General features: G+C 38.2%; 1 protein-coding gene across 4 annotated transcripts; it reads left to right on the top strand.

Annotated features, from left to right (window-relative positions):
• The first annotated feature begins 7,032 nt into the window (after positions 1 to 7,032).
• On the top strand, positions 7,033 to 14,394 carry LOC103721313 (uncharacterized). 4 transcript variants are annotated; one of them, XM_088718099.2, is made up of 9 exons: positions 7,033 to 7,496; positions 7,586 to 7,730; positions 7,902 to 7,982; positions 9,784 to 10,150; positions 10,227 to 10,339; positions 10,672 to 10,836; positions 10,950 to 11,089; positions 13,789 to 13,881; positions 13,964 to 14,394. In XM_088718099.2, the coding sequence occupies exons 1-9, from the start codon at positions 7,435 to 7,437 to the stop codon at positions 14,037 to 14,039; spliced, it is 1,242 nt and encodes a 413-aa protein (XP_088574225.2). In that variant the 5' UTR covers positions 7,033 to 7,434; the 3' UTR covers positions 14,040 to 14,394. The 4 variants fall into 4 exon arrangements, with proteins under 4 accessions (XP_088574225.2, XP_008809694.4, XP_008809693.4 ...); XM_008811472.6 differs by having other exon boundaries at positions 13,953 to 14,394; XM_008811471.6 differs by having other exon boundaries at positions 7,059 to 7,496; positions 7,586 to 7,748; positions 13,953 to 14,394.
• The last annotated feature ends 2,486 nt before the right edge of the window (positions 14,395 to 16,880 follow it).

Below are 16,880 nucleotides of genomic sequence, written 5' to 3'. Positions count from 1 at the left end.
GATTCTGTTTTTTCTAATTTTCATGTGAGTTTGCAAGTTGGTGGTGAATGCTTTAACTATTACGTGAATATGTTTATTTTGGGCCTCATCGCTCGATTAGCCGTATCATCTTCATCCTTATCGAACATGAAGCCATGTCTTTCTTTTGTTCGAATCCAAGATGGCTCCGATTAGGAGGCCCTAAATTACCTCAGTACTCGGGCGGTTTATCAGCCCAGTACCCCAGCCCTGTCGGGTATTCCTAAAATATGATTACCATTGATCTTCATTGAGTTATTTAAATTATGTCTGATTGTGACCAGTTCAGTTCACCTTGTTCAGACCGACCCATTCAATCGGATACCGCCATCTCATTGACATTGCCTCTCCTTTCCTTCATCCTAATTTGGGTATAAGGCTGTATCTGCAATAGTATTTTAATTTTTAACTTTGCTTGGCTCTAAAATAATGATAAAATCAATTATATTTTAATGATATTAAAATAAGCAAAGCTGACCCATCTAATTGAAGTGAGATTTTGAAGCAAGATGAGGTAAGTAACCTTATGCTTCAAAGCATGTTTTCCGAATGATAATTAAATTTGATTATGATATCTATTTTATACTTAGTTAAACGGATATATTATTGTTACGATAGTAATTATTTTAAATTATGTTACGTGTCATGTTATGAAATTTGAAAAATATAATTGGATGAATTATGAAATTTATTTTATATGTATATATTCTCTGCATGGCTATGATCTGACCATGCCAATGGAGATTATTTGTTAGCTCTGTAGACTTGTAATCTGAAAAACTGATTTCAATACTGAACCACCGGTAATTAGAATAGTGGTATTGGCACTTTGTACATTCTGTATCTGACTCATGCCACTGAGTTATGTGGCCATAGCCTGATATTGGATTTCTAGTATTAGTTTATGAAAATAATAATAAATTTCAGAAGTGATATATGTATTATTTGAAAACTGATTTATTCTTGGTCAGTATTATGCTCTTTAATTACTTATTTATTTAGCATGCTTAGACTCCACTTTTTTGGTGCTATGCTGCTTACTAGGCTAGTATAGCTTATTATTTTTTCTTTATCTATTTTTCAATCCTAAATCATGATTGCCCAGGACTTAGGGGGTGCGCTAGATATTCTGAAGATATTCAAAATTATTGAAGTTCGAGTTTAGCTTAGTTTAGTTAGAACATTGTATTTGATTTGAATTAGTTAGCATATTTTGACTTATGTCACTTTAGAACAATTAATTATGAGAATGATTTTGTCTTGATTAAATTGGTTTTCGAGGACTGAAGAATTATTAATATTATTACTTTGAGATTATTATGACTTGATCTGTAGCTTTGCATGCTTGCATGATCCGCTCTGCAAGTATTCGGCGTTGTTACGGTCTAAGTTCAGAGTGCGCTTCGAGTTCAGGGTTTGACATTACCAATCTCCAATCCAGAATATACGATGATAATATATCCAGTACAACAAAAAATAAACAACTTCAACAATAAAATTAGAAAAGCACCAAGAACTTCTAGGCTTAAATGAAAGAGGCAGCGCCATGTTACGCGGCAATATCACAAACATGAACAAATTGGGGGGATTTTGGAATGAGGCATGTAAATCCGTACCAAAAGCAGTACCCCATTCAGCCCACTCCAATGAGAGGAAATTTTGACCAAACCAACCATCAAGTCGAGAAGTTTTGGGAAAGAAGGCACAGGCCTGGAATTGGGCAGAGGAATCCATTCACAAACCGAAGCAACCTCATCCTGAGCAAAGGACAGCATCCTGCAGAGAAATCCATTACAAGACAGACATCCGACATTGCTGCGGACAAGAAGGTGGTGGACGCGCCGACCACCGGCACACGTCACGAGGCGAGTAGATATCACACTCAGAATTGCCTTCTTCCATTTCAAATTCGAAGCCCCTCGTTATGATAACAGCTGCATCAATTAACATCTATGAGCATAAGAATCAAGAAGCATATCAAATTCGGTAACTGAACTCCTCTCCAAGAAAAAAAAGAAAAGCTAGGACTGCATCAGGGGTGCAACAAGGCATGGTTCAACAAAAACAGCCATTATATTAGCATGCAAAGAGACCCATTGTTTTGTTCATATTATCATCAACAGGTGTTTAGATAATGAGAACTATCACTGCTGTTATTTTAATACTAGATAAATTAATATCGGATAGACTGGGGCAAATAGAAGAACTATTACAACCATGGCGACGGTCGATAATTGTTTGGATGGGTTCTTCGTGGCACAGTAGTTTTGTTATTGAGGCCATCTTATCCCTGAAGTATCTCCTTTAGTTTGTACCATGGACCCGATTCCAAAAGAGCTTCTAAAATCTCGTTTACATTAACTTCATCCCTTAACGCATGATTAAAGAAGATAACGAAAAGCTATCAAATGGATAAATTAAAGAAGAAACATCAGAATCAAAAGCTACTCGAAATTAGTATTCTCTGAGAATTTTTTTTATTTACAAAAAACAAACCCTAATTGTGTATACGTTCGGCCTCTTAAATCTATCTTAAACCAAAACAGATCCCTAATCATGCCCATTGTTTGCTTACAAAGCAATATTTCACAATAATCTCTCGTATAGGCATGAATCCATAGCTATGACTAGCATCCGCTCCCAAATATAAGAAAATAGAGTCCAGTTTCAAAGAAAAGCAGACCGGAGAATTCAAAAATCTCTAAAATAGAAGGACATGGAGGAACCATTAGATGTACCAATCACCGATCACTTGAGCTAAAGAACAAACAGCAAGATCAAATCACGAACCCTCAAAAGAATGGTGCTAATAGGACTACAGGTCTTCTATGAGGGGAATGGGACCTCACAAACCCAAGAATGAAATACGAATGGCATGGGTTATGTACCCGCAAAAGTTGCCCTATATCCGAACCTGTTTAAAATTTGACTATTTGTGCTCATCCCAAACTTGATTAAAAATTTGCTTAAAAATCCTAAAACCCATTCCATCGAAAAATAGTAAATCCGTTGGGTACCCAAAGCCGCCTGATAAATCTTTATTCGAATCAAGTTATTCAGGTTGGGTCGGATAACCGACCCGAAATTACAAGAAAAAATTAAAAAAGGGGGAATAATATCAACTAAAATTGGGTATAAAAATTTTGGCAGATAATCTAAATACAAATGAGTTTTGGTAGAGGTAAGATATCCTTGAGATTTGGGGTTAAGTCCCCTCACAATATATATATATATATATATATATATATATATATATATATATATATATATATATATATATATATATATATATATATATATGTAATCGGGTTCAAGTAGCATGTATCTGAGAGGCAAATCCCAAACATGTCCCAAATCCTAAAAAGTTTTAATTTTAAATTTCAAACCCTATAAGTTTTTGCCAAATGAGTCCTATTGGGATTCTAAATGGGTCAAATATCTAAAAAAAAACATGTCTGACTACCATCCCTAGAATGAACGGGTGTTGATGGGTCCTCTTTGAAGCTCGTGGGTGCTATATATATCCATAATTACTTCACCACAGAGGACTCGTTTGATTCGTGAAAATAATTTTTTCTTATCAGAATATTTTTTTTTAAGAAGCTAATTTTTGAAAAAATAGTTTTGGTATGTTTGCTTAACCATAAAAAAGTAATATATTCCAGATGAGCATTTATTTTATTGAAAAAGTTATGTACAAATATCTACTATATATCCTTAATTAAAAAAATACTTTATTCATAAATTTTGATAACTTAAGAATAGTTTTGAAAAAAAGATCTCATTCTCCATAGTAGGAGGGCTAGAAGCTTGGATTCTTTTTCATAAAGCAGTTCGCACAAGGTTCACATGAATCCACCACACCAAATGTGAACAGTCTAAGATTGTCTATCAAGGCCATCCGTATACGGCACGGCAATCATGATGGAATAGGCCCCGCATAAAATATGGATGACATATTCATCTCAGCCATCAAACTATATATGGATGGCCATGATTGGTAGACCCCCTCAGTTCCGCTGTAAATGCGAGTTTTTTTTTTTCTTCTTTCCCTTTTCTATAACATAACAAATTTTAAACACTTTTTTCCTCCAATACTTCCATACGTTCTAGTCATTGGCCGCTCGGTCTTTCTAATCTCTTGAGAGAGGTTTTGGATAGCCAATCAACCACTTTTCTATTCTCCCTCTCACAAGTCCTGGCCAACAATCAAATCGGTCTAGTCAAGTCCATTCTATTCAATCAAAGATCAAATCAAAATACATGTAACTTATAGTGATCCAGGATGGCCATATCTAGTGGAATCCAACAACAATCAGGATTGTTGAATGGTCACAATTAAGCTAGTCACGTATCTCCTATTTGGGCCATTATGGAGTCCACAAAGTAAATACCTAGGACCCTCTATTGAGCCCCAGTTCATGTAGAGAGAGATGAATAGAGAGAGAAAGGATGGGGAAGAGAGAAACATAAGAGAGAGAAAGGGAGATGACAAAGAAGAAAGAGAGAGAAATAAGAAAAAATATAGCTCTCTCTCTCCTCCTCTTCTTATTCTTCTTTCTTTCTTTTTTTCTTGTTAAAATAGATGATGAAGGAGGCTTTGACCGGTGGCTAACCATGATGGTCCGGCGAGGCGATAGACAGTAGAGGTGGCGGCAGTGGAGAGTAGCCGGCAGTGGTGGTCAGCTGAATTTAACCCAAAAATATGGAAAGAAGCGATCTTTAATCCAATCAAATCCAAGCACCAATCGGCTTGTTGACGACTGGAGCTTCGGCATCTGTTAGGGGCGAAGGTTCTGGTGATGAACATCAACAGCTGAGGCGGCTGAAATAAAAAGAAAAGAGAAAACAAATAGGGTTCTGACCGCCTAAACTATCGATCCAACATATCCTAGTGGCTGAAGCTCTGGCCACAACTTCTAGCCACTGTGGGGGAGCAAGAAAAGCCTCTAGCGACAAGCGCTAGCTTAGGAGGCAGCTGGAATAGGAAAAAAATAGGGTCGGTTTTCAAAAACAGAGAAAAATAGGTGGTTGCCCTTCTCGGCCAAATTCTGATGATCATCGGCTGGAATCGACGTTTCAAAAGGTCTGGAAGAAAGAGGAGAGGAGTAGCTCGATGGTGGCAGGGTCCTTACTGGTTTTTTGACGACGATTGGTCGTGGAGACGGTGCGAAGGCGATTGGCATTCGGAGAAGGATTCGAAGAAATTCTCTGGCAGGGAGCTCTGATCAAAGTTGGACCTCCGGTGGAGTGAAAGAGGGACCAAAAGGGCCTCTAAATAGGCTCGGCCACGACCAGAATCCAACCCGAAGTCTGATTCCGTCCGATGATTTCAGGGGAGGAAGAAGACTCTGATCAGAAGTCTCTTTCCTCCCGGCACATGCATGGCATGCGTCAATTTTTTTTCTTTAGGCCGAAGTATGCTTTTTTGGCTGGTCAAATGGATCTTGCCCGGTTTGTAATCAGGCTCTAAAAGGGCCTAGGTATTACAAGTAATTTTCTCCTCTTCAAGGTTCTCAGGTGTTGTTCAAGTTACGTGGGCTCCTTAGCTGAGTTTCAAGTTACTTCGAAGTAAGCGATCGTTCATGCAGTCTTGGCTTTCCCCATCATAAAGAAGACAACAGTAAAACTGGGAGCCCATGTCTCCAAGCAAACCGTTGTCTACGACCTGATGAACCCGATACATATACACGCAGGGGCAGAGGCAGCTATCGGCACTTCATGAGCCATCTCGGCACTAGGGTCGGTGGTTTCAGAACCCCTCGGGCACGGGAAGATGGTTGGATGGAGATGGAAGATGGGACAGCTCCGGAACGGTGAGGCTGAAGTTGGCGAATTGGAGATGACCATGACACAAATGTATAATTATAATAATAAGAGTGGACTCATCATCCAAGGAATCGAGATAAGGCCTAAAAAGTAGGAACAGGAGGAGCTTTCCGAGCCTTTTGATGATTATTTTCTCGTTTTAGTTTTAATGCAATATTGATTGCTACCGGAAATCTGGTGGTGTTTTGCCTAGCTTTTTGCTTGTGATGATTGGTAATATTTTTCAATTTTATTTCTCTTAAACTTAGTTCTGTCATTTATTTCCCATTTGGACATTGCACTGGAGAAAAAAATAGTTTCTCTTTCTTTCTTTAATTAAACTGTTTAATGTGTTTAACAAAGTCATGTATATTTATTCTGCTTAGCGAGGCCAAATTAGAAATTGGGCGGGCAGGCTGGATAGCTGAGAAAATTCTCTTATTGGGATTTAGTAGGTCATGGGGCAAGATGAAACGTTATTTTAGAAAATAATTGATAGGCATAAAGCTTACAAAAATTCCATTGTACCATGCTAATCTTTCTTCTAATTTTTATTAAAGTGCTGAAATATTTAATTTATTGTAATTTATTAAACTACTATATTATATTTAAAAAATAATTTTATAAAATAAAAATATATTTTATGTATTATTAATCATAATATTAATGACAAAAATTTTAGCATAGAGACTTTTGTTATTCTTTTATAAGAATTAATTGACCACGAGCAAAATACCAGGCATCCGGCCTTTTCCTATTTTCTTTTTTATCTCACGCACTTAATGTCATGCAATAATTTAATTTCAAAAGCTAAAAAATCAAAAAAAATATAAGAAAATTATAAAACTCCTTTTGAGATTTATATTTATTATATTTTTATTCAATAATTCGTAAACCTATATTTAGATAAAATCTATATTTTATGTGAAAAATCAAAATTGTTCTCGAGTAGGGAGGGAATGCACAATTTTTTTTTATACTCTCAAAAAATTGTTATGCCGTTCAAGCTTATTTTGCTTTTTTTTCAATTTTTTATCTATTTAATGTTAGAATTTTACTAATATTATAGGCTACAATGTTGGATAAAATTAAAGGTCGGGAGACCAGACACAAATTTATCAAATTATTAGATATAAATATAGTTTATTTTTAATTTAAAAAAATATTTAAAAATATAAATAAAAGAGGGCCGAGTGATATATAAGCAAGGCCAGCAGAATCAAACAAAATCTAGCAAGAGCCTTGAAAAGGGAGCAGAGCGGCGGCAGTGCGAGGGAGAGAGAGAGAGAGCACTAAGTAAATGTCATAGCCGGTGGTGGCGCCAAGTGGAGGCCTGTCATCATCCGCATCATCACCGTCGAGTACCTATGTACGGTGGTGCCCCTTCTCTCGTCCCCTTCCTCTCCCCTTTTAAACCCTCCCCCTCCCCCTCTCCCTCGTCGGCGCCCGTTTACGCGGCGCCAGGTGCCAACCCCTCCTTCATTACCCTCCTCCTCCTCCTCCTCCTCCGTCCCGCGTGATACCTCTGTCTCCTTCCCTCCCGGAATCACTCCTCTTTCTATTCTTTTGCCATCCAATCCAATCCGATCGCCTCCGAGGGCGTTGGCCATGACGCTCTTACTGCCATCGACCGGGGGCCCCACCCGCTGCTGGGGTCGCTTCACGCCCAGGTATTCACAAGTCATAATTCACCGCCCAACGTTCTCCTCTCTTCTTCCTCGTCAATAATTAATTGATTAATCGGGGCTGCATGAAAAAGCCCGTTTGTCCGCTCATGGGGATGCTGGCGGCGTCTGACGAAGAGCAAGACGGCGGCGGTGCGTGGGGGTCCCACTCCAACGGCTCTCTGCGGCGGCCTGACCAGCGACGGCAGCTGCTCCTCCCAAACCGACGGCAACCTCGAGGTCTCGAGTTTACTTCTGGTTTGAGACTTTTGCATGTCCATCCATCCATCCCTTCTCCCTAATCCTCTCGTTTCCTTCTCCTTCTATATATATATCTATTTGCTTGCTTGCTTGCTTGATTGATTGATTGATCGATTGATGGGTCCCTCTCTGTGTGCTCTGTGGATGTAGATGGTAGCGAAGATGGCTAGGGATAAATTCGCCCAGGAGATCTCTTTTAGGACGGATGATAAGGATATCTCTCTTGCCAAGGTATCGTATCTCGTGTATTCGGATAAATTCCCGCTTCTCTGGAATGATACCTTTATGTTATTATCATCGTCATAATCTACTTCCATCATATGGGAATTTTCCCTATTTTGTAATGGAAAAAATTTAGGTCACCGTTGTTTTCTGGTCGTTTTCGAAGGGGCGCTGCTTCTGCTTTCAATAGATTTTGTTAGTGTTCATCAGGAGTCTGGGTTGTTTAGCTATGCCCATAATTTGATCTTGCTGAACAGTGTGAAGGATTATACTAGTGTCCAGAGGCTGCTCGTGTTTTTGGGGCGTCATTCAATTGGGAACCTTTTGTTGTTGTTCTTTTTGGTCATCCTTCTTGTTTCCCTCTTACCTCCTGGTATGCGATTTGCTAATTTCTTTCTTTTTTTTTGTTTTTTTGGGTGTCTTAGTAACCATCCATTAGCAGAAACCAATCCCTAAGATCTGCTGGCTTTTCATAAACTATTCTTCTGAGCCCTTCACTACTACGAAAACCAACATGTTTCCAAGCACCCGTAAATTTATAACCACACACCTTGCAGACATACGATCTTGTATGTTTTGTCTCGTATGACTGTTTTGAAGTTGCGCATTAGAATGGCATGCAAACACCCAATTCATTTGTCTGCTCAGGAGAAGTTTGTGAGATCGGGACAAAACCACTTGTCCGAGAATCCCTTGGATTTTCTGGGATAGTTCGATCCACTTAAAGGGTGAGTGGTCCTAAATCTAGGGATTTTGAGTCCGACAGCTTCTCTTGATCCAGCCAAATTCTTTCTTTTCCATCCTCCTCTTCATGCTCTTTTCCACCCATGTGAATGATACTATGGAGATAAGGAAAGCTGATGTCCAGACAGGGTCCTCCTATACTAAAGCTTGCCTGAAGTATCTGATGCCACTATTACAGAATTGGCAGGCCAATGAAAAGAATTATTGAGGCATGTGATTAGTTTGATTTCATGTTTCCTTAGTGTATTTTGCTATTTTTTTGCTTCCATCGAAATGCATGCATGCGTCACCTGATGGTTGATGCAGCATCTTCTTGTGCCGCTCAAAGCCATAATATTTGACAATCCAAAATTTTCCATTGTCGTTTCTGTATCAACTTCTGCCACCATGTAATATCTGTTGGACTCCGCTTTAAAAATATATCATATGCCAATGAACTACTTCTGAGGTACAAGGTCCAAAGATGATGTGCATTGGATGGTAGTGGGATATTGATGCCATCAGGACAAATTACATGACTGAAAAAAGTGGTGATACATCTTTTTGATTTGTAATTTGCCGACTTTATGGCATAACACCTTCTGCATTTACCTTGGGGAGTGTCTGCGTGTCATCTTTCCATCCATTGATATTTGTGTGGAAACTGGAAAGGATAAATAATTTTTTTTTTATTCAGCCTCCAAGAGGAGGTGGAGGAAGAGAGAAGCAGGTAAATTCGAGAAGTGTTGATCCCACAATCTTAAGATTTTTGGCATCACAAAACAGCTTTGAAATGGATTGCAATGTTTCCTACATGGATGCAGCTGGAGATTCCAGACCCAGCTGAAGAACTATAGGTGTACTCCATCCAACACATGGTACCAAGTATCTCTTAATTCCATATAGTGAAACATTCCGTGGATGATTGTAGATCGAAATCCAAACACCCCGAATGATTAGCTAGGTTTAAGCCCATATGCTCGTTACAAATATTTTATAAATAGCTTGTATCATGCATAATTGTGATTTATTCTTTTTTCTGCTTATAATTACTCATGTGAAACTCTATCTATTAAAAATATTGCAGGCTTTGTTACTTGTTGCTGCTGAAGATGAAGCTGTATTGACTTCTAATCAAGATATGGATGCACATTCTCTCAGAAATGAAAGGAATGATGCTACGTTACCATACAAATCCCATCTGGAATTGAATGATGTGCATGAAATTTTTTTAGCTGGCAAGAGCATACATGGGTGGTTAAATGAATTGGATATAATAGCAAGAGAAGTGGAAGCAGAGTTAATTTCAAGAGATATAGGCTGCCATTTGATGGAGATTTTAGAGGCTGTAAACACAGTTCTTTTTGGAATTAGAGGCTTCAAAAGATTTCCTGTGCTAGTAGATTCGAAGCTGTCATACATGCACACTGTACTTAGCTCTGGATGTGGCAGTGGTAATGCCTTCTATTTTTAAGTAAGATTTAAGTCTCGAAAATCTCACTTTCCCCTGATTCATATATATATTGGCAGCTATCATGATTAGCATCATTTACATTGAAGTCTGTCGAAGACTTGGTGTTAGTATAGTGGGTTCACGAGTTGGAGAAGAATTTTTGATTTGGCCCCAGACAGAGAACCCTCAGGTATGTTATTTTCCAACTGTTGTTTCTTTGTATTCCTGTACATGAATGGATGTGCATAATTATGAAAGACGCAAAATCTTTTGCTTCCTTGTTGTTACCTTTATAAACACATACACTTTATGACTCATTTGATCGCTAATAGTTTGTTAAATTACTTTTTGCTATCTTACCCTGGATTTCATGCAATTATTATTATTATTGTTGTTGCTGCTGTTGCTGCTGCTGCTATGCCTTTCATCATTAGCTGATTACCCCAGTCCTGACATTTGATGATAAAGTTCATACTGCCATGATTTGCTGGAGACCAATGATTATTCTTTCTTTTTTCATAGGAACTTTTTAGAGCTTCTTCAGGACAAAGTTTGCTGGCCATAATTAATGGCAGATGTGTGGAGGATCCTAGATCAAAGGCTTCGGACTTGGACAGTAAATCACTTTTGGGGCTTGATATTGCAAGTAATAGAGAGATTATTGGGATTGCTTTAGCTAATATGATTGTAAGTTACAAGCGATATAGCATTATGCACTTGTGTATATATGATTATAAAATATCTTTATCTTCTATTTCTCCATTATTTGCTTCCAATCTGACTTCTAAGCTTATAAATAGAGGCTTCACTGGAAACGAGCATCAAGGACGAACCCTGGGCTGATGCTGACTTCCCCACTACGACCAGTTTATGCTGTGAATGAGAAAGCTAGCAAGATCGGAAGTTCAAAAAATCCTTTGCTGCGGCCGCTGGAGCTAAGGTATATTTATAGTTTACAATCATTGCACTTTTTCTCCTAGGTATCATTACATGCAAGGTTTTCTGCAACTGGACAGCACGAATGGTACCATACACTTCCAGCAAGTTTCTGATAGCGTTGGTATGAGACACAATCCTGTACCTTGTGTCGATACCTGGAACCATACCTTTCTAGCAAAAAATGGTACAAGGTCCAGTACCTGTATTTAAAGCCTCGATTATGTGTCAAGTATGAGCAGCACTAACATCTTGAATCCTGATAATGCAACCTTTTTTTGTGGAAAAGATGGTTGCATATTTTTATTTTTTAATTTTCAGGTACCTGCATGTCTTTGTTGCAACAATTTATACGCATAAGATGACTCTCCCCACAAACTGCCATCGATTTACATGATTGATATGCTTATTTGTTCTATATGTTAGTTATATATTCTTGTGGACATTTTTAACATTCAACTAAGAGCACACTGTTTATTGTTTTTTTCTTAATTTGTTCTTCAAGAAACCTTTTGTGTATCTTATTGTTTTGTTTAAGATCCTCTAGGGTTTGTGGTTCCTGTATCACCTGTGCTTTCTTTTCCGTCTCATAGTTGTATGTAGAACTCCTATAAAATCCACATCTCTACCATGGCCTGTTGCGTTCCAACTTTAAGGTATAAGAATGAGTTTTCTTTCTGCATAATCTGTTGTCCTCACAGTCCCCTTTATCATTTACTGTTACCATTTTCTCACCTTTTTCCTCTTCTAGTAGCCTTTTACAGAAACATTTAAATTATATCTTCTGTATGGTGTATTTCCTGTCTATTGCATATATTTTTCTTTAGTTCAGATGGCTAGTATCAGATCAAGATATTAGTGTAACACTATATCAAGTGGTAATATATCCGAACTATTGAAGTCCCATTATACCCCTAATTAGGTTTCTACTTACTCGGTCTTTGTAAGCAGCACTAAGATTCCATACCAGTCTTCCTATTGTGCTCTCTGTCTGTCCCTCTCTCTCTCTCTTTATCTGTCTATCTATTTACCTACTTACCTATTTACCCCAGCCAAACTCTAATCCTAAAAATTCTCCAGCTGTATCATTTTGTCAATGCTCAAAATAACCAATTTTTTCTGAAAATGAGTTAATTAATTTGAGTCTTTTCAAACTTAGAATTTAGTTAAATTATCACATGAAAATCTTTAGCAGCCATAACTGAGGATGTTTAGCAAGGTGGTCCCTGTTGATTCACATAAAATTCAAATGTGCCCCATTTTGCTTGGGTCACGGCACAAGCTAGTGATGCTTTTGGCTATTGGACTTTCACCATCTAGGATGCAGTATTCCACAGCTTTGCCTTCTGCATTTGCACGCACACCATAACCAGTGATATAAATTTCCTAATGTATGGGTTGAATTAGTTTCCAACATAGCTTAAATTTTCAAAACAAAGAAAATCACAACTGCCTGCATGAAGGATATAAGAGTACATATTTGATTGCAGAAAAGAGAGATCATATAGACATATTGCTACAATGTTTTCGTAAACTTGTTATTCAATGTGGAAAATTGAAAAAGGCACAATGGGACTAATTTGATCAGGCTAAGGGTGCAATCATCTGTGTGAAAACTAGCATTGCTTAATTCTTCTAGCTCTTCTATTTTGAATACCTAACAACATATTCAAAATGTCTGTTCTTGTTACTGACGAGTACCAGAAATTTGAGCGTAATTTTTAAGCATTCTGGCTTCATTTTGTTTTAGTGCTTTTGTCCAAACTGGATCATTGCAAAATGAAAATATGTTTTCAGAGTGTTTAGGAATGAGACTATTCTCTTGTATTACATGAAGCTATTTTGCCAAAACGCTAGCTGAGCTGATATTTAAGTCAAGAGAAAAAGGTGACAAAATTTATGAGAATCTTTTGTGGAAGTTTCCAGTTGTTTAAGGTTGGAACAATATTAGAATTTAGATAGCAACTATTCTACTGGAAATAACACCTTGTTCTCATAAATATCAGCTCTCATAAGTTCCCCCCCAACACCCCCCCCCCCCCCCCCCCCCTCTCTCTCTCTCTCTCTCTCTCTCTCTCTCTCCTTTCAAGCCTCAAATAGTTATGCTGGCTGGCTTTTTCCTCTCTCTATTATTATTATTATTATTATTATTATTTTTTGAGATTGACCACGAGGTCTCCAGAAATTGCCAGAACTGTTTTGAAACTTAGAAATCTTCAACCTGTTGAATCCCATGAAGCAATAAAGCATGTGAAAGATATCTATTTTTTGTGTCTTCATATTTTGAAGAGTTTGGTTGGTTCACTACTTAGATAATGCTTAAAAATCATTCCAATTATAGTTAAGAGCATAGTTTAATGATGTGCTTAATAAACAAGTCATTTGGGTTATTACTAGGTCCCTGGAAAAATAAAAATTAATTGTGGTACTTAGAGGCTTGTAACCTTTGAACTTTTTCAGAGGTTTGTTCCAGAATTTTTTATCATCTCGCTATACTTGTTACCAATTCTGTTCTTATGCATGTTACTATTGCTACTTTTGAGAAGAGTGCTACTATTGCTATTAACTGTAAGTTGCTACTCTATGCTACTTTTTTGGTGCCTGTTAGGGGAAACATACTAGTACTAATAAAAGTAGATTTGGGTTGGAGATGATTTTGGTCCAGTTTTTAGCTGCTAATCCTGTCATTTCCTGAAATTGTAGATTGGCTGCTATGGCTGCAGAGAGACTGTTGATTCTGAAGCCAGATAATTGGACTCTGAGGAGAGATCATGGCATGCTTTTATACTACGGCAGGTAATTCCTGGTGCCTTTGTAACTTCCGCTGTTACCGGTGCTTCCTAGAGCTTTCTGACTGAGTGCTTCAGGAGGTACGCAGAAGCTGTCCAGGAACTCAGCATCTGCATGGCCTTAGCTCCTGTGGAAGAGGCAGAAGCTCTGGAGCGTTTTGTTGAGAAGCTGCATCTGTTGCGGCTCGAATCATCATGGAAATCTCTAGAGCAGCTGGCTCGCTAACATCCCCTCCTTGAAGGATATATCTGCGGAGTTTCTTATCAAACATGTTAACGCAGCCCTGCAGATATGATCAAAGTTTTTGACATTCCAAATGCTACGTTTTCTTTTTTTTACTTTTCCGGTTACATATATGAGTTATAGAGCATCAGGAAGCTAGATGGAGAGTGGCTTATGGCTAAATGGTATTTCGCAGTCTATGAACCTTCCAGCTTTTAATAATGGAGAGATTTATCAACTCGATACACGGTTACTGGATAAACCAGTTTATGCACAATCTTTTTTATTGTTGTGTCACCATCAGGCCTGCAGAATAATATTTTATGACACATGGAATGATAAAATTATCACTTACTATATACTGGCATGATTTAAGGTGACAGAAGCATGGACTGGTCGCATGAGCATTTACCATCAACTTAAAGAAGTGTGTTAAGTGTCAACCTCAGGGGACACCTTTTGTTTTCCTCTCAAGCAATCTTTTGCTGTTACCGATCGACTCTTCTATTATAGAGGATTGTTGATGCCAAAGAAATCTGCAGTTGAGGAACTCGGTTCTAATGGAACAAAAAAAAAGAGAACTTTGTTCTGCAGGATTATTGGCGCTTTACTGCTATTGATGCAGACAATGTTGCATCTGTTACAAGGGAACAAGGCGCCTGACGCCCTTTCTCACAATACGTTAGAAATTGATTCTGGAGAACTAGGATTGAGCTAATAAAAGGACCACGTGAGATTGAATGTTTAAAGAGTACGTGAGATTGTATCAAAAAAAAAAAAAGGACCACGTGAGATAAAAGCCTTCTTTGACCGCTCGCCTGGTTGATTGCTTACAAGGAGAAGTCCAAGAAGCTAATGCCGAAAAATCTGGCCCCAACGATCCTATTTAAGGTATGACGAAGACAAGAAAAAATATATAGAGGATGTGCGAAAGTTCTCTAGTTTTAGGCCACTCATGTGTATTGAGAGGCAAATGGAGTTGCAAATTGGGTCTTATATGGTAACTCATTCAAGAGGAGTTTTGTGGGAGGATAATGCTATTGTGCCAATCCAGTTAAGTAACATTTTTCTTTTTGACTTTGTTGGATGCATCCATGATTCATCCACCTCAGCCCGCCCCCCCCAAAAAAAAGAAAAAAGGAAAAAAAATTGTCACTCTTCCAAATGCAGCTGTTAGTGACTTCTTTGAAAACACTGCAAAGCAAAATGTTTTAAAGAATAAGGAAGAACAAAAGCTATGTTTCTGACTGTGGAGGAGGATCATTGATGTATCTTTCACATTCCGGCAGTGCCATGCTGTTGTCTTGGTTAATGGTTCAAAGTCCTGATGATGTTCTTCAGGCAAAGTCTACACCTCGTTAGCATGAAACCCAACTATCATCAGCTGCCCCGGGCCTTTAGCTGATCATGATCTACAACAAGATAAAGTTTCAGATTAATTATAGGATTAAATTAAAAAACACCTGAGAGGTTGGGATCGGGCCCTGCAATCCCCCACGATAACCCTCTTTGTTTAGATCCGGCAAGGGTTTCTCCAAATAGGCCCCAAGTACACAGTTAGATTCTAACAACCTGGTTTAATTTCCTCCTCGAGAAAATGCATGTTCCAGAATAACCTCGTTTTAGACACAGATTTTGAACGCGTGGCTTCAAGCAACGGTTTGTGCCTGGAATGTAGGTTGGGGTGTTTCTACCATAAGGCTCAAAGCAAGATGATGTGTTGCAGTTCACACTGGGACAATAGAATAAATCTAATATGCATGGAGAAAAAGAAAATTACAAAAACACCCCTTCAAGTTTGAGCCGTTGCACTTAGATTTCAAAAATTAAAAAATATTTAATTAGCCACCAAAACCTCATTTTCGTTGTAAAATGGCTCATTTGTCCATCTAAATCTCGACACTGTCAATGGAGTGAAAAAAACCAAAAGTACATGGATCGTGGTTTTCATGCGGTCTCAAAGTGCTCCATCCGTTATCATTTATCCCCTTGTATAGACTCAAAATACTATATCTTCTGTCATCCATTCGCCTGTACAGATTGCAAAGTGCCCTATCCTCGGCTATTCATTGCCTGCACAGATTTTTAAAATGGTCTACTCTCTATCATACATCCTCCTGCATATATCTTAAATCACGCCATCCTATATCATCTATCTACCTACACAAATCTCAAAGCACTCATCCTCTATCATCCATCCACTTGCATTGATTCAAAGAGCTCCATCTTGTATCATTCATCCATTCGCACAAATCTTAAGGCACTCCATCCTCTATCACCTAGGTGTCTACATAGTTCTCAAAGTACTCAATTCTTTATCATCTATTACCTGCATATATCTCAAAGCGCTCCATCCTCTTTCATTCTTCCGCTTGCACAGATCTCAAAGCGTACCATCTTCTGTCATTCGTCCGTTTGCATAGATCTCAAAGTACTCTATCATTTATCATTCATCCACTTGCACAGATCTCAAAGCACACTGTCCAGGTGACTCTCCTTTCTCTTTCTTTCAATTCTCGCCATGACAAGAGCCCCTTGCTGAGTTAGTGCGAATGACAGTTCTAAAATTTTACGACATCGACATACAAGTTATCAGGTGACCCTCACGTGATAATATTTTATAATGGAAATATATGATTGGGCTATATTGAAATAATTTAAAACTTTAGTGGCTAATTGATGCCTTTTAAATTTTTGGGGTCAAGTGTAAATAGCTTTGTTAGAGCATTAATTTTAACACTATAAACCAGCAGTGATTACAACACCTGCAATATTGCTGTTAG

This window comes from Phoenix dactylifera, chromosome 3 (genome assembly GCF_051530095.1).
Source record: "Phoenix dactylifera cultivar Ajwa chromosome 3, Ajwa_hap1_PhDact_Kaust_v1.1, whole genome shotgun sequence".
NCBI classification, from domain to species: Eukaryota; Viridiplantae; Streptophyta; class Magnoliopsida; order Arecales; family Arecaceae; genus Phoenix; species Phoenix dactylifera.
Note: the sequence above shows the minus strand (reverse complement) of the source record. Positions and strands in the feature narration are given on the sequence as shown.